Genomic DNA, 23,320 nt, shown 5'->3' with positions numbered 1-23,320 from the left:
CGAATGCTGATTAGATGCGAACAATCAAATCTAGTACTTAATTGGGAGAAATGCCATTTCATGGTTAAAGAAGGCATCGTTCTTGGACATAAAATTTCAAAAGAAGGAATTGAAGTGGATAGAGCTAAAGTAGATGTAATTGCTAAACTTCCACATCCCACCAATGTTAGAGGAGTTAGGAGTTTTCTAGGGCATGCCGGTTTTTACCGACGTTTCATAAAAGATTTTTCTAAAATTGCCACTCCTATGAATAAACTCCTAGAAAAAGATGCTCCATTCATCTTTTCAGATGAATGTATCAAATCTTTTAATATTCTTAAAGAGAAACTCACTAATGCGCCGATCATGATAACACCAAATTGGAATCTACCATTTGAACTAATGTGCGATGCAAGTGATTTTGTAATGGGAGCCGTTTTAGGACAAAGGATTGAAAAACGATTTCAACCTATATATTATGCTAGTAAGACGTTACAAGGAGCACAAACGAACTATACAACTACTGAAAAAGAACTCCTTGCTATTGTCTTTGCTTTTGACAAATTTCGATCATATCTCGTTCTAGCAAAAACGGTGGTCTATACCGACCATTCTGCTCTTAGATACCTATTTTTGAAACAAGATGCTAAACCAAGATTAATCCGTTGGATCTTACTCTTACAAGAGTTTGATATTGAAATCCGAGATAAAAGAGGAGCAGAAAATCTCGCCGCTGATCATCTTTCTCATCTTGAAAATCCCGAATTAGAAGTTCTAAATGAATCGGCCATACAAGACAACTTTCCTGATGAATATCTATTGAAGATAGATTATAAAGAAATTCCATGGTTTGCAGACTATGCAAACTACTTAGTTTGTGGATTCCTTGAAAAAGGATTATCGCACCAAAGACGAAAGAAATTCTTCAGTGATATAAAACACTATTTTTGGGAAGATCCACATTTGTTTAAAAGATGTTCCAATGGAATAATACGCCGATGTGTATTTGGAGATGAAGCTAGTAAAATATTAAACCATTGTCACACAGGACCAACAGGAGGGCATTATGGGCCTCAACTAACAGCAAGAAAAGTTTATGATGCTGGATTCTATTGGCCTACAATTTACAAAGACTCACACCTTCTTTGCAAATCCTGTGATGCTTGTCAAAGGGCCGGAAAAATAAGTCAACGTGATGAAATGCCACAAAATGTCATCCAAGTATGTGAAGTATTTGACATTTGGGGTATTGACTTTATGGGTCCATTTCCAAAATCTCATAATAATCTATATATACTCGTAGCCATTGATTATGTATCTAAATGGGCGGAAGCACAAGCTCTCCCAACTAACGATGCACGAGTTGTAGTCAACTTTTTAAAACGTCTTTTTGCAAGGTTTGGAACACCGAAAGCTTTAATAAGTGATCGGGGTACTCATTTCTGTAATAATCAACTTGAGAAAGTTCTTAAAAGATATGGAGTAACTCATAAAATCTCCACCGCATATCATCCACAAACAAGTGGACAAGTTGAAAATACCAACCGAGCTTTAAAACGTATTCTAGAGAAAACCGTAGGATCAAATCCGAAGGAATGGTCCAATAAATTGGAGGATGCACTCTGGACTTTTAGAACAGCCTACAAAACTCTAATTGGAACCACACCTTTTAGACTTGTTTATGGAAAAGCATGTCATCTTCCAGTAGAAATTGAACACAAAGCATTTTGAGCTTTGAAGACATGTAATCTTGATTTACATGAAGCCGGACGTCTACGGTTAAGTCAACTAAACGAATTAGAAGAATTAAGACATGAAGCATACGATAATTCGTTAATCTATAAGGAAAGAACGAAGAAATGGCATGATGAAAGAATCAGAAGTTCAAAAGAATTTAAAGAAGGAGACAGAGTTCTTCTTTTCAATTCAAGATTCAAGCTATTTCCTGGAAAATTGAAATCAAGATGGTCTGGACCATTCATAGTCAAAAAAGTTTTCCCATACGGAATGATAGAATTAATAAATTCAAATGGGATTGAATTTAAAGTTAATGGTCACAGAGTTAAACATTACATACATGGTCCGATGGAAGAAGACAATGAAGTTAATCACAATTTCGATACCACAGCTAACTAAGTATAGGGGGTTTATGTATTTCTGTTAGAGTTAGATTGTCTATTTTCGTGTAGTTCTCGAAAATGGAACCTGAATGGTCTTTCCCTAGCAGACCCTAAAGAACTAGTCTTCTCCCCCCATTCTGAATTTTTATTTTTTTTTAGGTTTTTACAAAATGAAGACTGCCTGTGAACTAAACCATGGTCTAATGCTACACGCTTTGATCACTAAACGTAATAATGACACACTACCGAGTGAAATAGTATCAGTAATCAGAGAAAGATTGGACGGAGTTAGAAAAGAATCCAGATGCGAAGATAATAAGTTACAATTTGGTAAAGAAAAATCAAAATCCGCAGCGAAAAGAAGAGCACGACACCTAGAAAGATGTCACAAATGCGGAAAATGGTCACATGGAGGTAAATGTTCAAATAATCAAACCTATTCAAACACCGAATTTGTTACTTTATGCAGAGACGGACCGTTCATATGTTTAGAAGAAAAAACACTGAATACTCGAGGTTACGCCTATATAGCCATGAAAAACCAATTAAACCGACGATCTTATGAATGGGATAGATCATATAACTAAGAAATCTATTTCACAGGTATGTTTGTACAGTTTTTATTTTTTATTTTTATTTTTAACCTTTTGATAATAAACGCTAATTTGTTCGCTATAAAGTATTAAATTGGTATTGAATAAAATTAGGTTTGGCGACCGAAATTATTGATATCATTCAAAAATTTATTACATCACTGCGAAATTTAACGTTTATTCTTAAGGTATAAATATCTTTAATCAATCAACCCAAAATATTTCAAAAATTCGTCATGAGTTAAATTAGGTCTTGGAACCGAAATTACTTTACCGAAAAGAGGGGCGTATATTTTTGATAATATTTGATTGATTAAAGTGGGATAAAAAGCCAAAAAGATTTTTAATTTTATTTTTACCATATTTTTAAAATTAAATCTTAAATTAATATTGTAAACTTTGTAAAAACAATATATTTAAAATTATAAATATTTAAAAAATTAATATAAGTTTGGTGTGAATTTATAATATGAATTTTTAAATTAAGTTTGGTGTGAATTTTTAATTTTTAAAATATAAATTTTTAATTTTATGCATTTCAAATTTTAAGTTTGGTGTGAATTTTTAATATTAATTTTGAATTTTATATTTAAATTGTGTGAATTTAAAAACAAAAATTTACTTTATCTCATTAAGTTAAAAATATGATTTTTAAAATCCGTCGTAAGTTGAAGACTAGGTCTTTGAACCGAAATTGCTTTACCCAAGGGAGGGACGAGAACTTTTATTATCATTATTTTTTAATCTTATTGAATTAAAGTATGTCAAAAACATAAAAAAAAACCCCCCCAAAATCTTAGCTTTTAAAACAATCGCTACAAAAAGACAAATTTTAAAATTTTGACGAAGGACGGACTAGGACATCGATTCGAAACGACCTCGTCCTAAATAACAAGGGAAACAAAATTTTAAAATTAATTACTTAATTGTTTTAATTAAAAAGAAAAAAAAAAAAAACTCCGCGACTCGCGGAGTTTGAAGGTTTAAACTCCGCGACTCGCGGAGGGACCGAAATACAGAAAAAAAAATAAAACGCAAAAAACTGATCAGTTGAACACCACAACACACAAAACACTGCGAAAATACTGCGCAAAAACCCGCAAAAACACCCCCAAAATTACAATTTTTAACCGTTAATCATCAAATCTTTTACTAAAATCATGTTGAGAAGGATGCTATCAAGGAATTACTCAAGAAAAACGGTAAATTTCTACACCTAAACACCATTTAATCCGAAAATTAGTGTTCTTGAGCAATTTTTTCTCCAATTTGATTTTGATGCTTTTTAGTGTAATTATGCTTAAATTGTTTATGTATTATGCTTGTATAACCTAGATTGATGCTATTTAACATGATTAGAAGCCTCAAACTTCAAATTTTGAGTAATCTAGGGTTTGTGTTCTTGAGCAAATTTGGGGCTTTTTGATTTAAACAGGTTATGGCCAATTTTTGTCATGAATTGTTGCTAAATTAAGTAGTGTAACATGTTTAGGTAGTTAAATGATCCAAACTTTGAGCCTAAACATGATTTTGAGAATTAAAGTGGACTTTTTCAAGTCTAAAATTCATGAACTTAATTTTTGAGAGATAATGCCATTTGAAACTTGTTTAATTGCTAGTAATGATTATTTTGACCTGTTATTTGAGTTGAATGCTTATGAACTTGGCGAACATTTTCGTATATGCTTATTTGAAAAAGTGTAGATTTGATGAAAATATGAAAATGAGCTTAAGTTTGATATAAATTGATCATGTCATTGTAATTATTTTGATTGATGATTTTGCTGACACTAATGCATATTTGGATGCACAAAAATTGTGTTTGATGTGTTTTGCAGACTGAAAGGGGTGAATCTTCATCCCAAGCTCGCAATGCTCCTGCTGAGAATGCGGAACAACAGGAGGTGGATAACTACTACAAACAAGATATACCTCATCCAGTCATGACATTTTCTGATATGCACTTGGAAGATTTGCACCCGAACCTGAGATTTGACTTACTTTGGATAGATTATCCAAAATACCAAAGGGGTTTGCATACTCTTCATTCTAAAGTTGTTGAGGTACCTAGGGTCATAGAATGGGGACCATTAGAAGTTGTAGAATTGGCCGGGCCAATTAGGGAATTACTTGCACAGAGGTATGGTAATTCTACTTTTAACGACTGGGTACGTTTATTCACCATGCGTAGACCTGTATATAAAGTATGGTGTGAAGAATTGTTGTGTAGTATAGAATTAAATGATCGGGTAGCTAGTTTAACCGATCGATCTTTTATTAGATTTTTGTTAGGAGGTTCGATGCGCCACATGTCTTTACTAGACATGGCTCAGGCTTTACGTATATATACGCCTGAGGAGTTAGCATCTGCCGATTGTAGAGGGTTGATACTAAATGGTAGAAAGATAGATAAAAATTTTGATACACATGGTGTATGGAGTCAAATGACAAGCCATCACCGATTCAAAGGGGGAAATTACTCTTATTTGGATATAGATAGAGCTGAATTAAGAGTAATTCATAGGTTTTTAGCTAATTCGATTACACAAAGAGGTAAGAACAAGAAAAAGGTAAATGAACAGGATTTGTTTTACCATATGTGTATTCGAGACCCACAAAGCGCTGTAAGTATACCTTATTGTGTGGGTTATTATTTATCAGCTAGGTTAGGGGGATGAGACCGCATAGCATAATAGGAGGTGGTATATTTATTACTTTGATTGCTGAATATCTCCGCGTGGATATAAGTCGGGGGGGATTATTAGTCGAAGAACCAGAACCCCGCGATACAATAGGTTTAAATGTATACCATGGTGCGAAAGTTTTGAAGAGGCGAAATAACGCCGCAGTACAATACCATGGTAGACATCCACAGGTTGAGAGAAACCAACAGCAAGGTAATGTAGGAGGGGGAAATGAAATGCAAGAAATGCAAAGGTTTATAGCTTCGCAGGAGTACGAAAATGCTAGACATAGAGCATTTGAATATTGGAAAGTTCATCAAAACCAAATCATAGCTTATTGCCAACATATAGGTAGAAACTATATTCCTACTACAAAGCCCATATTCCCTCCCTGGTCTATAGAGATGTAACCACCGTATCCTACGTATAACCCTGCCGAAGCATTTTATAGCACCTATGGTTATGCATGGAACCCCTATTGGTATCAGTATCATCCCTAGTCTACTTAGTTTTATTTATTTTGTAATTTGTAATGTTGATACGTTTAATACTTATGTTAATATTGTAATAGTTTTTATAATTTTCTAACTTTTATTCTTAGATTTTAATAATTTTTGAATGTGGGGTAATATAGCAAACTTCAAAAATATGTATATATGTTTGCAGTTTATCTTATGTACACAACATGGTAAAACAACGCATTTTCAAAGACTGGCATTAAGTTCAGCTAAAGCAACTAATTTTGACGACAAGATGCAAAATATATGTGAAATAACAACAAGACGGAATGAACAAATGATGTGCACCATTTATCATTCAACAAACAAACGCCAATATATTTGGAAACTTTGGTAAAAATTTAATCATTTTCACACAAATCACCCTCAAAAATTTAAATTGTTACTGATTTTTTGTAAATGAGGGCATTGCAAGATCTTAAGTGTGGGAAGGGGTTAAATTCTTACGAATTTTATAATTTTTTATCTTAAACACTTGGTTATCATTAAAAATACTAGTAAAGCAGTAGTTGTATTAGAATCTAGTGCTCTCTGATAATAAAGAACAACCCTAGTCTTATATACTGACTACCCAATTCTAGTAAAATTTTTTAAAATTTTCAATTAAATGAACTCAAAATCATGTTTATACATATTTATGAACGATAAAACTAGGTTTTAACACCGAAATTATTGTTACCTCGGAAAGGACATAAATTGAGAAACAAACCAAAATGTTAAAATTCATTTAAAATGGAATAGAGGACAATAAAAAGGAAAATAAAAGCCAAGTGTGGGAAAATTCTCCAAGTTATTCAAAACATATGTCACATATTTTTGTACAAATAACTGAAAATACTTTTGCTTTGGACTAAACTAAAAAATTTTACCTGATTTACTGTAAGAAAGATGGATCTACACGATGAATCAATTCCATCATTAAAAGGAAGTAAAGTGTTCCGAAAAAGAAACGCGCTTCTTGATTTAGGTCAAGAAGTTGTCGTCCAGACCAGCTGTAGGTTGACGAAAAATCTAGAAAAGTCATCACTAAAATCAGCAGGAAATCCACGGACCTCAGCATTAAACAGGGTCGCCAAGTGGTCAGATTTATCCTAACCATGAGAGGATCTGTCTTGTAAAATGGGGAGGGCACCGTGCAAATTAGCTGGATAAGACTAATGAATCAGATCCCCAGAAAGGATAATCTCCTTAAAAGATTAAAAATCAGCTTTTAAGCCTGATATTAATCAATCCAAGAGATTGACCTTAAAGATTGAGAATTCAAACTCATGAAATTCAATGATATCTAAACTCGAGCTTGAACGAGAAAATATTTTGATCAAATTATAAACCGATTTGTTTTCTGAAAACCCCATTTTCAATGCATTCATTACCATTGAACGTAAAATCCTAGGAATTCACCTGGAGTCACCTGAACCAAATCGGGTGTCAACCGTAAGAACGGTGGTTGCATAGTGGTCAAAGACAGGCCTTGTGCCAGACCGACAAAATCATAAGGGTGAGCTTTACTATTGCTCCTACCAAGGATAGTAATTGCGTCTGACACGTTAAAGACCATAATTAAAAGCATGTCAGGAGACATTGCCTTAACAGTTGCTTGTTCAACGCTTTCCTTTACAACCGGACGGTAGTTTACCGAAAGGTAATATACGGGACAAGTAAACTGGACGTGTTGCTTTTCAAATACAAGGTTAGCAAGTGGGTGACACAAAACCATAAGTTTTGAGCTAAAATTTTCAAATCAGAAACCCACCAAACCCACAAAAATATTTTGCAAACACCGGTGAAGGGTTATTCCGGAAAACTTATCTAGGGTAAAAACTAGATTTAATTTTCAAAAGATCAAATGTTTTCATAAAGATCCAATTTCCTTAATGGATCTAAATTTTTATAGTCATGTGGGACTGTAAACCATATCGTTACTACCATTGTTTATACCGCCGTATAGAAATCACTGATGTACAAAGTGTGAAGAATAAAGAAGCGATTCTAGTATTTCAAGACGATATTGCTTGAGGACAAGCAACGCTCAAGTGTGGGAATATTTGATAATGCAAAAAACGAACATATATTTCATAGCATTATTCCTCAAGAAAGACAAGCTTTTAGTTGCAATTGTTCTATTTACGAGTGATATTCGTTTAAATAATAAAAGGTGAAGACAAAAGACAGATTGGACGAATTGAAGACGCAAACGACCAAAAAGCTCAAAAGTACAAAATACAATCAAAGAGGTTCCAATTATTGATAAGAAACGTCTCGAAATTACAAGAGTACAATATTCAAAATGTAAAGTACAAGATATTAAATTGTACGCAAGGACGTTCGAAAATCCGAAACCGGGACCAGAGTCAACTCTCAACGCTCGACGCAACGGACTAAAAATTACAAATCAACTATGCACATAAATATAATATAATATTTAAATAATTCTTATAATTATTTATATATAAAATATATTATAAACCGTCGGCAAGAAAGGCTCCAAACTTGTGTGAGCTGTAAAATCAAACTCCGCGACTTGCGGAGTTTGAAGGCAAAAAGGGCCGCGAGTCGCGGAGTACCCCTGAACTTAATTCCCTATAAAGCCAACCGAATTCTGATCATTTTCAATATCCAATATCTATCTCTCTCTCTCAATATATACGTAAAAATATATATATAATTTATATTTTAACTTTAATTTTAATTTTAAATCCTAATAATAAGGGTATGTTAGCAAATGTTGTAAGGGTGTAAGTCGAAATTCTGTCCGTGTAACGCTACGCTATTTTTAATCATTGTAAGTTATGTTCAACCTTTTTAATTTAATGTCTCGTAGCTAAGTTATTATTATGCTTATTTAATCCGAAGTAATCATGATGTTGGGCTAATTACTAAAATTGGGTAATTGGGCTTTGTACCATAATTGGGGTTTGGACAAAAGAACGACACTTGTAGAAATTAGACTATGGGCTATTAATGGGCTTTATATTTGTTTAACTAAATGATAGTTTGTTAATGTTAATATAAAGATTTACAATTGGGCGTCCCTATAAATTACCATATACACTCGATCGGACACGATGGGCGGGGTACTTATATGTACGAATAATCGTTCATTTAACCGGACATGGGAATGGATTAATAGCCACTAGAATTATTAAAACAGGGGTGAAATTATGTACAAGGACACTTGGCATAATTGATAACAAAGTATTAAAACCTTGAGTTACACTCAGTCGACATCCTGGTGTAATTATTAAACAAAGTAATAAAACCTTGTTACAGTTTAAGTCCCCAATTAGTTGGAATATTTGACTTCGGGTATAAGGATAATTTGATGAGGACACTCGCACTTTATATTTATGACTGATGGACTGTTATGGACAAAAACCAGACGGACATATTAAATAATCCAGGACAAAGGACAATTAACCCATGGGCATACAACTAAAATCAACACGTCAAACATCATGATTACGGAAGTTTAAATAAGCATAATTCTTTTATTTCATATTTAATTTCCTTTATTTTATATTTAATTGCACTTCTAATTATCGCATTTTTATTGTTATTGTATTTAATTGCACTTTTAATTATCGTACTTTTTAATTATCGCAAGTTTATTTTATCGCACTTTTATTATTCGCAATTTCATTATCGTTATTTACTTTACGCTTTAAATTAAGTCTTGTATTTATTTATTATTTTACATTTGGTTTTAACTGCGACTAAAGTTTTAAAATCAACAAACCGGTCATTAAACGGTAAAATCCCCCCTTTTATAATAATAATATTACTTATATATATATTTGTATTTTTATAAAAGTAAACTAATATAGCGTTAAGCTTTGTTTAAAGATTTTCCCTGTGGAACGAACCGGACTTACTAAAAACTACACTACTGTACGATTAGGTACACTGCCTATAAGTGTTGTAGCAAGGTTTAAGTATATCCATTCTCTAAATAAATAAATATCTTGTGTAAAATTGTATCGTATTTAATAGTATTTCCTGCTAAAAATTAATAGTATTTTATACCACTCTGCTAAAACATCAGTTATAGCTATGGAGGTTATGGGTATTACTTGGGGTTATGATCATGAGTCAAAGGTCAACCTAGCATTTATCATTTCCGTCGCGTCTACGTACTTTCCAGCAATATTGAATCACGATATTGATACGTGAGCATTCATATTTTATCTTTTATATATTAATTGTGTATTCATGTCTAGTGCTCGAGTATATATATTTATGCATGCTTGTATGCTAAATTTCGTCGTTAAACAGTTTATAATGAATCATGAATTAAATACATATATTACTTATAAAAGGTATATGATATACATGTTTTTAGAAAGCTGGCGAAAAATCAATAACTTTTCATTTAGAAATCGCGTAATTTCGATGAACGAATCAAAAGATATGATCAACTGAATTATGATTGACGTTATTTAGAATTGCTTTTGAATCTGCAATTAATATTTAAACAACTTATTTGTAAGATTGATAAATTGGATTTTTGAATATTACCAACCGAGTAAATGAATCCTTATATAAGGTACGTCTCGTTTTGTTGAACTATTGTCAAAATTGACTTTTGAAACGACTTTGGATAACTTTTGTATGTCGATCTCGAGCATTAGGATTGTGATACACTATGACCTGACTTAGCTTGATAGAGATTTATTGACCAACATATGTTCTCTAGGTTGAGATCTACGGTTATTTGGTAATCCGAGTTTCGGTCACATTTTGGTGAACGGCTTTATATGCTGCTAAGGTGAGTTTCATTTGCTCCCTTTTTAAATGCTTTTGAAATCTATATTTTTGGGCTGAGAATACATGTACTTTATTTTATACGTAATGGATACAAGTACATACTAAATTCTACACCGAGTTTGAACCGAAAATCCCTTAGCTTTGGTAACTAGTAATTGCCAGTTATAAGAACTGGTGGGCGCGTGTTGTTGTATATGGATCCATAGGGCTTGACATCCCCGTCTTTTCCAGGTATAGAAACCCTAGCCTGAACTATAAAACAGATGTATGCTATTTGAGTTTAGTACACGTTGATTTTGCGTGTATTGTACATGTTGGTTGCATGTATGTTAAAACATGGGTACTTATTATAACGTTAGAGTTTAGCTACCAGGGTGCTCAATCTTGTAGAATATTTTGATAAACGTTTCTGGATGAAACAACTGAAATCTTGTGATCCACCTTTATGTACAGATTATGCAAAACATTAAAACTATGAACTCACCAACTTTTGTGTTGACACTTGTTAGCATGTTTATTTTCAGGTTCCCTAGAAGTCTTCCGCTGTTTGCTTATATGTTAGACAAGCTATGTGCATGGAGTCTTACATGGCATATTTTTCAAGGAAACGTTGCATTCACCAAATCATCACCATGTATCTTATTTTGACTGCATTGTCAACGGAAGTACTATTGTAAACTATTATTTACGGTAATTGTCTATATGTAGAAATCATCAGATATCGAAAACCTTTGATTTAAATATTCATTTATGGTGAGCCTTTTCAAAAGAATGCAATGTTTACAAAACGTATCATATAGAGGTCAAAATCTCACAATGAAATCGATGAATGACGTGTTCGTCCATATGGATTTGGAGCGATCGTCACACCAAGACTTATATAAACTCTCTTGAAAACCCTAGTAGGTAAATCAGGATCACATTGTTCTGTTTGCACATGCACAGTTGTGTCTGGGTTTCATTTAACCAACTCTAACAAATAATCCCTTAAATGACTATATTGCTCCTGATAATCTCCTTGGACAATTTTTATTGCCAACTTCAATGCTCTATATGCCTTTTGATTTGTAATATTAACCCCATACTCAGACTCAAATTGTACCTTGACTGCTTTAGTAGGTAAGTTTGGATTAGATGGAATTTTGTCATCCAATTTGCTTGCAAGGAACTCATAAGTACACTGTGGAATATCTCTTGAGAATAAACACTTGTGTTCATCATGAAATGTCTTCACTTGCCATGTTTCTGATTTACCAACTTTGGATACATAAATCTCCCAAGGACATTCTATATTCATCTCTCTCTCTTCCTCCAACTTTTTTGTTGATCTGATCTAGGAGTTTTTTGGGTTGTTTTTTTTTTAGTTTTAGCAATTGGCTTCTTATACATTGGTTTTAGTGTAGAAGCAGCACAACCCAATGACTGTTGCCCATCCTGTTGCTCTTCATACCTTTCCCCCTACAGAGTATAATTTCCCTTTTACTCTCTATGGCATGTAATTGGAATTGTTGTTTGAATTCACGTTTGGTACTGAACGTTTGTCCAACATAGAAAAAAGTTTTTCCTATGTTTGATTCTCCTTCTTGCTGCTTTAATTCTCTGATTCTCTTCTTTCTTTGAGTAATTATATCATCAACATCATCACCACTGTCAAAATTATCATTATTGATCTCATCTATATCCACAACATCAACAAAATCAGTAATACCGGGTTTATCAAGCATTGACTGACTAGCATTTCCCATGAATTCAACATCCTTATCAATGTTGAACTCAAACTCCTTCATATCTACATCGACATCAGATATGTTATTCTCCCCATCTTCAACAAAATCAATATCATCACTATCATCACTATCATCAGGCACATTTAAAGCATCATAATCATTATCATTAACAACACCACTAGCATCATAATCATTATCATTAACAACACCACTAGTCATGTACACACTTATTGTCTTATATAGTCCAAAATAAGACCTCATATTATTAATATCAAAATCATTAGAGAACTCACATAACCCATAATCTAAATTTGTGTCAGGCATTAAGAACACATAATGCTTTGGATTACTATCAGGGTAACCAAGTTTGTCAACAATCTTATCGACCTCGGGAATAGATAACTTATCTATATCAATGCCCATCCACAAAATTAACACGACCATTAATGTATTCTCTGCGTGGAAGTTTTGTGAAATAACCACCATGGTGTAGTTGTATGGAAAATAACCCAGAATATCGCACTACACCAATGAATAAAAAACCAGTTAAACAATCATTATATGATGTAAACATGTGTTTGATTAGTTAAATCTATATGCAGTTAACTCAAAAAACATATATTTATATATTACAGAAGGTATAAATGCTTGTGTTTGTTATGGTATATGCAACAGAAAAAAAAAACAGTAAATACAATTTCGATCTAAACTTTTTCTTTAGTTCTGTTTATAATTGTGAGGTTGAGTATGAGTTATTGAGGATCTGTGATCCTACAATTCGATTATATTGTAAAAAAAACAAAAAAAAAAAAACAATTAAACTATACTCACTGTCTAAAGTATGATCATCGATATCTTCTCCTTCATTGCGTATTGTGTATGCTGAAGCCATAATTGCAATTGCAATAGACTGTAAAAACGTATAGAATTGTGTATGTCGATGGTGGTTTTGATTGACTCAACAAACTGATATAATATTACGTAGGTGGTTTGTATATTGCGGGGTATTACTAGGTTTTATGGGTTACGACGTGTGAAGATTACTCAGGGAAATGACGAAAAAGCCCAGACTGTGCATATCACGTGTATTCAATATAACAGGTTGGAAGTAACGGTGTGAAATCCTGGGACCAGACGTGATGTTTTTTCATAACTTGGGACCAACGGTGATGAAATTAAAGTTTTTGTCCTATCTTGATTTCTAGTGCAAAGTTCGTGGACCAACGGTGATATTTTTTCTTAAAAAAATATGAAACAAATTATTTTTCGCAATAACTCACGGGCTCGATCATACTAATTTTCTCTATATCTAATAGACAAACCCTGTAGCACTATTCATCAATAGTAACCAGAGGTATTTTCGTTATTTAAAAAAAAAAAAAATTTGCCTCCAACGATAAAAGAAGCAACTATCATAAAAGAACCAACCCTTCAATGTTACCAAAAGATGCTGAAAAAAATTCTTTTTTACCAAAAAAATCAACTAACCTTTTTTTTTTTTTTTCCTTTTCTTCATCAACAATAAAGGAGTCAACTTTCATAAAAGGAACAACCCTTCAATGCTACCAAAAGATGTCGAAAAACATTCTTTTTTACAAAATAGATCAACTAACTTTTTAAAAAAAAAAAAAAAAAAAACGAACGCTAAAAGAAGCAACTTTCACAAAAGGAACAACCATTCAATGTTAGATGTCGAAAAAAATCTTTTTTACAAAATAGATCAAGACTTTTTTTTTTAACTCGCATTCAAAACGGAGCCCCCGGCGCGAAGCGACAGCTCCACAACTAGTTAATTCTATCACGAAACAATTACTATAACATACATGTTAGTTTATCATTTCATATTAAAGTATAATAAAGTATGATTGTTTTTTCCTCATTTTGCTCACAAAAGATTGGAATAAATCAAATCAAACCGAACGTATTCACATGTTCTTTAGGCCTTGCATATTCAATCATCAAAAACTCTCCTGCCGAATTAAAACTTACCTTTATTTTGAAGAATAGGTTGTTATTGTTATTGTTATACATCTATCATGTCTCTTTCAGTTATGCAGGTAATTCTAAACAATTGTAGAGGGATAAATCTGTTTCCATACATGCATAATCCATCATCTCAAACCCTAAACAAGATCCAAAGCATTCCTCATTCTTCTTATTATCCGAAGCGATGAGAATTGCATCTTTTTCGATTTCACATAAACTACTGCATCGTCCTGTGAATTGGTTGTCAAATTTCTACCATCATATACTCTTAGAAATCGATCCGCTTTTCTTACAACTTGTATATTTTATCTTCGTGTCAATTTTAGGGTTTTTCCTTCTGTTTGTGACAAAACCAAAGGTTGATTACGTCGATTATAAACCGAGCAAAATTGATTTATTTTTTATGTCTGTTTCCGCAACGACTACCTCTAGTATGTCCGTCGTTGAGATTGAATATTTCTCAAATAATCAACTCCTCATCTTAACGTTGTTAATGTTCATAGGCGGTGATATATTCATTTCCATTGTTGGGTTACAATGCTCGATCGCTAAGCTTAGGCTAATTAACAAAGAAGAAAACAAAAATGATGATAAAAGTAATCTTTCTTCAATATCTTCATATTCACATGATGAAAAGAAAGGGACATTATCAATGTAGTAGCTGACCATCCTAAAGATTTGAAAAATGATAATGTTTCTGAGGATGAAGATCGTCGCTTAAAGCATGAATCGATTCAGTTCTTAGGTTTCGTAGTAATAGTTTATTTTTTGGTAAATCACATATTAGGGTTCATATTGATCCCAATCTATCTAGCAACATATCCAACCACAAACAATGTTCTGAAAACAAAAAATTTGAGTCAATTCACATTCGTGATATTCACAACAGTTTCTACTTTTACTAATTGCGGTTTCATCCCATGCAATGAAAACATGATTGTATTCAAGAAAAATTCTGGTTTTCTCTTAATACTAATATCTCAAATTCTGGTAGGCAACACATTATATCCGCCTTGTTTGAGGTTTTCTGTTTGGTTCGCGGGTAAATTTATCAAGAAAGCAGAAGCTAAGTACTTGCTAGAAAGTCCATCACACGAAATTTGCTACTTTCATTGGCTATCGGCTCGACATTCTACATTGTTAATGTTTAGTGCTTTTGGTTTCCTTTTCGTACAATTTGTGATGTTTTGTTGTATGGAATGGAACGCACGAGGGTTGAGTGAACTTAATGATTATGAGAGGTTTATCGGGGTACTATTCGAAATTGTGAATACAAGGTATTCAGGAGAAACTATACTTGATCTTTGGAGCCTTGCTCCTGCTATTTGGGTGTTGTTTATTTTCATGATGTAAGTCTCTTAACTTATTCTCCTACTTTTCGGTTTTGCCTTTTTACATCTTAATGGCCGATCGTTACAGAACCGCCTTCGTGGCCCAATGATTTAACCCAATACCTTGAGCATTGGGCACGGTAGAGGTCAATGGTTTGATCCTTGGCTCTGTAAAAACTCCGTGGGGGAGGTTTTACTGTTCTGTACGCAGGGATTCGGCTCGATTCATATGCCGGTATGGATTGATGGATAGTGTCCATGTTATGAGGTTCGGGTTTCCGCCTGGAAATGCATGTGTACATGGAAAATGATCGGGTGTGTGGTTTTCGATCCCCGTCATTGTCAGCCCAAAACAGTCCTAAACCTAACTAGACAAATTTGACCCATTCAGTGGCGACTCCAGGATGAAAACTCAATGGGGTCCTAATTTTTTTTTTTAAAAAAATAATATTTAAAGGGAACTCTAGTGGTTATTTACCTCTAAAAAACCTTAAATTTTAAAAATATATGGGGTCCTATACTTAAATTTAGTGGTGTCCTATACAATTTAAAGAATACATCGTATAAAAAATTTTCAAAGTAGTGGGGTCCTTTAACCCCACACCAATGCATGTAGAATCGCCTCTGGACCCATTCTAAACTGTTAACTCGTTTAACCAGTTACACTAAATAGTTTATGCAGGTAGTAATGATAACAGTATTTTACTGTGTAACAATTATACAGGTACATTCCTCCATATACTTGTTATGTTGGAGCAAATTGTAATGAAGTATTAAAAACCAAGAGGAGACACAAAATTGTAGAAGATCTTATGTTTTCGCCTTTATCATACCTGGTCATATTCGTCATCTTAATTTGCATTACCGAGAGAAAGAAGATACAGGAGGATCCTCTTAACTTCAATGCACTGAGTATTGTTATTGAAGTTGTAAGGTAACTCAATATATATAACTTATTACTTCAACTACTTGTGTATATCGAAAGAAATTGTCAACTAAACGATTGTATTACTTACAAAGTAATCAACAGATGTATAGTAAGACTCGAGCGCTATTTTAATAAAAAAAAAATAGTAAGACTCAGAGCATGTGTAGTAACTGTAAGCTATTTGGATGTGCAAATAACATACACGTCCTACAAATTATGAAAGGTTGTAAAAGTCGTTAGTCGGTGTTGAGAAAAGCGACACCGAATTATAGCAAACCGCTAGTAATAATTGAAATAACGACAATAATAGGACACTAAGATTTAACGTGGAAAACCCCAATAGGGTAAAAACCACGGACAAGGAAAGAAATGCTTCACTAATAAGAATAATAGGAATTACACTTCTCTCTAATTACAAGGATAAACACTAATCTTTATATCTCTATTAATTAGAAGTTAACACTTTAACTCTCTATTAACTCTCTTTTAGTACACAAGAACACTTGTGATTTTGGGATACTTGAACCTACTTGTAGAATCCTTTATTTATAGCATATGGCAATGGCTTTATGGTAAATAAAGAACACAAGTTGGTTGGTGTTAATTATCATGATCCATCGAATGTTATCATAGTAATACTACCCACTTCAAATACAAATTGTATTTGACCACTTCAGCACACAATCCAATTACTTCAAGAATATTCAAGTTGTAGGCTCCTACAATGCATTCCTCATTCATACATATGTATATGAAATCAAATTGGACACTAAGTTGGTAACTTTTACCAAGTCAAATATTTGCACCATGTGCATGTTGACTATCAACCATCCACTTGCAAACGTTTTATTATTTTAACAATCTCCCACTTGAATATTTGATTGTAACTCAATCAATCTTCACACGATAATCCTTCCTTGTCAATGATGTTGCTTATGTTTCCGCTAGGCCGCATGAGGAACGGCACCAAACAAACTTGTCACGGTTGATTGACTTTGTTAGAAAATCGGCCACATTATCGTCAGTATGAATTTTCTGCATATCCACGGTTCCTTCTTCCACTTTCTCACGAACGAAGTGATACTGAACTCGTATATGCTTTGTCTTTGAATGAAATGCCGGATTCCTTGCAAGATGCAAGGCACTCTGGTTGTCACAAAATAGAGTGATATTCTTTTGTTTGTGTCCGAGTTCCTCCAACAACATCTTCAACCATACTGCCTCTTTAGTAGCTTGAGTAGCTGCTACATATTCTGCCTCTGTTGTTGACGTCGCCACAACTGACTGCAGTTTTGAAACCCAGCTTACTATTCCACCACAAAGTGTGAAAACATATGCAGTGGTAGATTTACTTTTATCGATATCACCTGCATAATCTGAATCAACATACCCTTTGACAATAAATTTCGGTTCCCCATAACATAATGCAACATCTAAGGTTCCCTTGATGTATTTAAGGATCCGCTTTACCGCATTCCAATGCTCTTTACCAGGATTCGCCATGTACCGACTTACTACTCCCACTGCATGTGCAATGTCTGGTCTTGTACATATCATTTCGAACATTAAACTTCCCACTGCTGATGCATACGGTACTCGAGACATCTCCTTCCTCTCGTCTTCACTACTAGGATACATAACAGAGGATAACTTGAGATTAGTAGGAAGTGGGGTTGAGATTGGCTTACTATCTTGCATATTGAAACGCTCCAAGATTTTCCTCAAATAATTCTTTTGAGAAAGCCAAATCTTCCTATTATCTCTGTCTCGGTGAATTTGCATCCCTAGAATCTTGTTTGCGGCACCCAAGTCTTTCATTTCAAACTCCCTAGCCAATTGAGCCTTCAGCTTATTAATACGATCTTTGTTAGGGCCTGCAACCAACATGTCGTCTACATATAACAGCAAAATGACAAAATCATTGTCCCCAAACCTCTTGAAATATGCACAAGGGTCTGCATAAAGTCTGTTATATTCAAGGCTCATTATGAAAGAATCAAATCTCTTGTACCAACATCTCGGCGCCTGTTTGAGACCATACAGAGATTTCTTTAACCTGCAAACCAAGTTCTTTTTTCCTTGTAGTTCAAAACCTTCTGGTTGAAACATATAAATTTCTTCTTCAAGATTTCCATGAAGAAATGCAGTTTTCACATCTAGCTGCTCTAGATGCAAATCAAATGTAGCACACATCGCTAGAACTACTAGAATTGTTGTAAGTCGAACCACAAGAGAAAATATTTCATTAAAGTCCGTACCTTCTTTCTGAGCATATCCTTTAACCACCAGTCTTGCACGATACCGCTCCACTTGATCATCGCCATTTCGCTTGATCTTATACACCAATTTATTTCCAATAGGTTTTCTACCTTTCGGCAATGGCACAAATTCCCATGTTTTATTTTTATGAAGAGCTTCAATTTCTTCCTGCATAGCTGTCATCCACTGGGATGCATCTGAATGATTCAGTGCCTCGCGAAGAGTTGTTGGCTCTCCTTCCTCCGTTAGAAGACAATATGCAACATTGCTTTCCATAATATAATCTGAGTGCCACCCTGGACGTTTCCTTTCCCGATTAGAAATACGAGTCGATGGAGCTTCATCAACGACTACTTGATTTTCATCGTGCTCTGGTACTGCTTCAGAAGAATCTTTATAAAATTCATTTACAACCTGTATCGGTGTAGTTTCTTTTGAAGTGCTAACATCTTTAAGATCTTTGTCTTCCGTAAAGACAACATCTCTGCTGATGACTACTTTGTGGGCAGTGGGGTCCCACAAGCGATACCCCTTAACTCCATCAGCATACCCCAAGAATAAACACTTTCTAGACTTCGGATCCAACTTTGTCATTTCCTGAGAATTGTACATTGTGTACACAGGACTTCCAAATATATGAGGGTTTGAATAATCAACTGGTTTTCCAGTCCACATCTCCATCGGCGATTTCAACTCAATTGCAGTTGACGGTGACCGATTTATCACGTAACAGGCAGTACTAACTGCTTATGCCCAGAATGATTTCCCTAAGCTTGCAGTTGCCATCATCGCCATCGTTCTATCTAACAAGGTTCTGTTCATCCGCTCTGCCACTCCATTTTGTTGAGGAGTGTATGCTGTCGTGAACTGCCTTTTGATACCTTCTTGTTTGCAAAACTTATCAAATTCATCACAGTGTATTCTCCTCCATTATCAGTCCTTAAACACTTGATCTTTTTACCAGATTCAAGTTCAATCCGCGCTTTGTAAACTTTGAAAACTTCAAACACATCCGCCTTTCTCTTGATTGGGTACACCCAACATCTCCTAGTGTAATCATCAATAAATGATACAAAATACTTTGCTCCTCCTAGGGATTGAACTGGTGCTTACCACACATCAGAGTGAACCAATTCTAGAATCAATTTACTTCTAGAATTTGTTGTGTTAAACTTCAGGCGATGCTGCTTGCTGATTACACGATGCTCACAGAAAGGTAGCGATACCTTTGTAAGACCAGGAATAAGATTTCTTTCAACAAGAATCTTCATACCTTGCTCAGACATGTGTCCAAGCTTTTGATGCCATGTCATAGAAACTTTATCACTTGAACTATTCAAAGCAACAGATGCTTCCGATTCCTGTACCGTTTCGCCTTTCAGAATGTATAAATTAGCACCCACCTTTTCTCCTTTCATAAGTACAACCGCGCCTTTCTTGATTATCATGATCTTCTCATGTATCACCATCTTACAACCAAGATCATCCAATTGTCCTAAAGACAATAAGTTCTTCTTCAAACCCTCCACGTGTCGCACACCTTGAATAGTATGAACTGTACCATCATGCATCTTCAAAACGATATCTCCAATTCCAATGATCTTTAGTTCATGATCATTGCAACTGTATACAGATCCTCCTGAGATACGTTCATATTGTTTGAACCATTCTCTTCTAGGGGTCATGTGAAAAGTAGCTTCCGAGTCAAATAACCAGACATCAACAAATGTCTTTCTGCCTTCATTTGCTACCACTGCCTCACTAACCAAAGCAGTCCCATCATCTGAAGTGCTTGCAATATTTCCTTGAGGATTTGAATTATGTAAACTCCGACAATCCTTCTTCAGGTGACCTTTCTTGCCACAATTGTAGCATGTATATATCTTCTTCTTTTTAGACTTCGGTTTACCATGATTGTGACTCCCACTTGGGTCACGTTCCGTTGATCTCCCTCCTGACACCACCAAGGCCTCCACTTGTCGTGAACCGGCCTGTTTGTCCTCCTTGTTATTGCACCGATTTTCTTCTTCTAGAATAGCAGCCGCAACTTCATCATAGACTAGATACTCCGAGAGAGCATTATTGGTTAAGTTAAAGTTCAGCACGTTCTTTTGGCACTATATTGCAACTTAATGAAGCGAGTTGAGAAAATAGAGTATTCAAAGAATTAATGTTCTCATTAACTGAAGTAGATTCATTCATGCGTAGCGCATAAAGTTTCCTCTTAAGGAATATCTTGTTGTGGAGTGATTTGGTCTCGTACAATTTTATGAGGTGATCCCAAATCTCTTTCGCCGTCTTCTTTTCTTCTATGCTAGACAACATGCCATCTGCTAGTGCCAGATGAAGATTTGCGATAGCCTGGCTGTCCATCTCTTCCCATTTTTCATCAGTCAACTCGGATGGCCGTTGACTGATGGCCGCTTAACACTTATCCTTTCTCAGGATAGCTTTCATCTTTAATTTCCATAACGAGAAATTACTCCCGTTAAATTTTTCAATTTCAAATTTCGTAGACATTGCTATAATTACAATCTTCTTTTTGACAACACTATTTTTCTGAGAAATAGTACCCGGGAACTTTTATTGAGTGAAATTAATCTTACTTATTTTCTGATGTGGACGATCCACTCCAGTGGCAACCACAGAGCATACGATAAGTAGATTAATACACACTAGATATTAGAACCTTAGCTCTGATACCACTTGTTGAGAAAAGCGACACCGAATTATAGCAAACCGCTAGTAATAATTGAAATAACGACAATAATAGGACACCAAGATTTAACGTGAAAAACCCCAACAGGGTAAAAACCACGGGCAAGGAAAGAAATGCTTCACTAATAAGAATAATAGGAATTACACTTCTCTCTAATTACAAGGATAAACACTAATATTTATATCTCTTGTAATTAGGAGTTAACACTTTAACTCTCTATTAACTCTCTTTTAGTACACAAGAACACTTGTGATTTTGGGATACTTGAACCTACTTGTAGAATCCTTTATTTATAGCATATGGCAATGACTTTATGGTAAATAAAGAACACAAGTTGGTTGGTGTTAATTATCATGATCCATTGAATGTTATCATAGTAATACTACCCACTTCAAATACAAATTGTATTTGACCACTTCAGCACACAATCCAATTACTTCAAGAATATTCAAGTTGTAGGCGCTTCCTCATTCATACATATGTATATGAAATCAAATTGGACACTACTTAGGTAAAGTTGGTAACTTTTACCAAGTCAAATATTTGCACCATGTGCATGTTGACTATCAACCATCCACTTGCAAACGCTTTATTATTTTAACAGTCGGGTACTAGCCCGTCACTACGAAAACCTTGTAGGGACTAATCAGCTAACTTAGAGACTAGTCGGACGTTGACCAACTTTGAATTTGACCGCTTTTCCCAAACTTCAACCAATTTTGATTTCGATCGATTAAATTGGACTTTTGATAACTTTGACCAAATAAATCAGTGACAAGTAAGACTACTTCAAAATCATGATTGGTCGGCCTAGTAGCGGTGCTATTACAACCAAAAATTTTATGCAACTATTGAGATTAAGATACTTTGTTATCGTTGTTTTGAATTGAAAGTTGGGTACATATATAAATTGATTGTTTCTTGATTCTGTGATGATTTTAGTGCTTATGGAAATGTTGGATACTCAAAGGCGTATAACTGCGACGCACAGTTAAAACGCGACGCCGATTGTGTTAGCAGATGGATCGGTTTTTCAGGAAAGTGGAGTGATGAGGGAAAGTTGATACTAATTGTCACCATGTTATTTGGTACACTGAAGAAATACCATTTAAATGAAGGTAGATCATGGAAGCTTATGTAACATTATTAATCAATGTAAAAGCTACAATACATACATTTCTATGTAAATTGGTACTATGAATGAAAAACATACGAGAACACAAGCATCATAAACATTAATCACACAAACAAAACAGAATTTATTTAAGAGATGAATGAAATCAAACATATTATAATCATAATTATGAGCCAGTAATAACAATGGAATCATAATATGTTTGAAGAATCTTGAGGTTATGAAAAACAAATTGTGGAATTACATGGTTAACACATTTAGGCAATGGAACGTTTTTGCGAATCTATTATGCGATATGATTAAGAGATGACATAATATTCTAATTATGTTACGATGATCATTATCAATTATGCGAAATTAAAAAGGCAAGATGTTTAACTAATTTAAGATTACTTACTTGATTTTGCTAACTTCTCAAAGCTTCGGTAATGGAAGATTATATGGTCAGCCAATTTAGGGTTCAAAAAAAATTAGCAGACGGTTTAAAGAGGGAAATGAGTTATGGAGAAGGAAAGTAAAAGATTATTTATAATTATGTTATTCTCGAGGTAAAAGTTAGTGAAAATTAATGGGATAT

At 34.2% G+C, this 23,320-nt stretch overlaps 2 protein-coding genes across 2 annotated transcripts in view; one reads left to right on the top strand and one right to left on the bottom strand.

Annotated features, from left to right (window-relative positions):
- LOC139887770 (uncharacterized) overlaps positions 1 to 11,955 on the bottom strand; it is a 30,217-nt gene extending 18,262 nt beyond the window's left edge. Inside the window, exon 1 of the mRNA XM_071870827.1 lies at positions 11,630 to 11,955. Coding sequence (XP_071726928.1) covers positions 11,630 to 11,955 — 326 coding nt within the window. The remainder of the gene's footprint in view (positions 1 to 11,629) is intronic.
- Positions 11,956 to 14,804: 2,849 nt separating this feature from the next.
- Positions 14,805 to 22,749, top strand: LOC139887769 (cation transporter HKT1;3-like). Its single transcript, XM_071870826.1, has 4 exons — positions 14,805 to 14,967; positions 15,366 to 15,720; positions 16,427 to 16,636; positions 22,551 to 22,749. Exons 1-4 carry the CDS (start codon positions 14,805 to 14,807, stop codon positions 22,747 to 22,749), a joined length of 927 nt encoding a protein of 308 aa, XP_071726927.1.
- Positions 22,750 to 23,320: the final 571 nt, after the last annotated feature.

Source organism: Rutidosis leptorrhynchoides, chromosome 2, assembly GCF_046630445.1.
Source record: "Rutidosis leptorrhynchoides isolate AG116_Rl617_1_P2 chromosome 2, CSIRO_AGI_Rlap_v1, whole genome shotgun sequence".
Classification (NCBI taxonomy): domain Eukaryota; kingdom Viridiplantae; phylum Streptophyta; class Magnoliopsida; order Asterales; family Asteraceae; genus Rutidosis; species Rutidosis leptorrhynchoides.
Note: the sequence above shows the minus strand (reverse complement) of the source record. Positions and strands in the feature narration are given on the sequence as shown.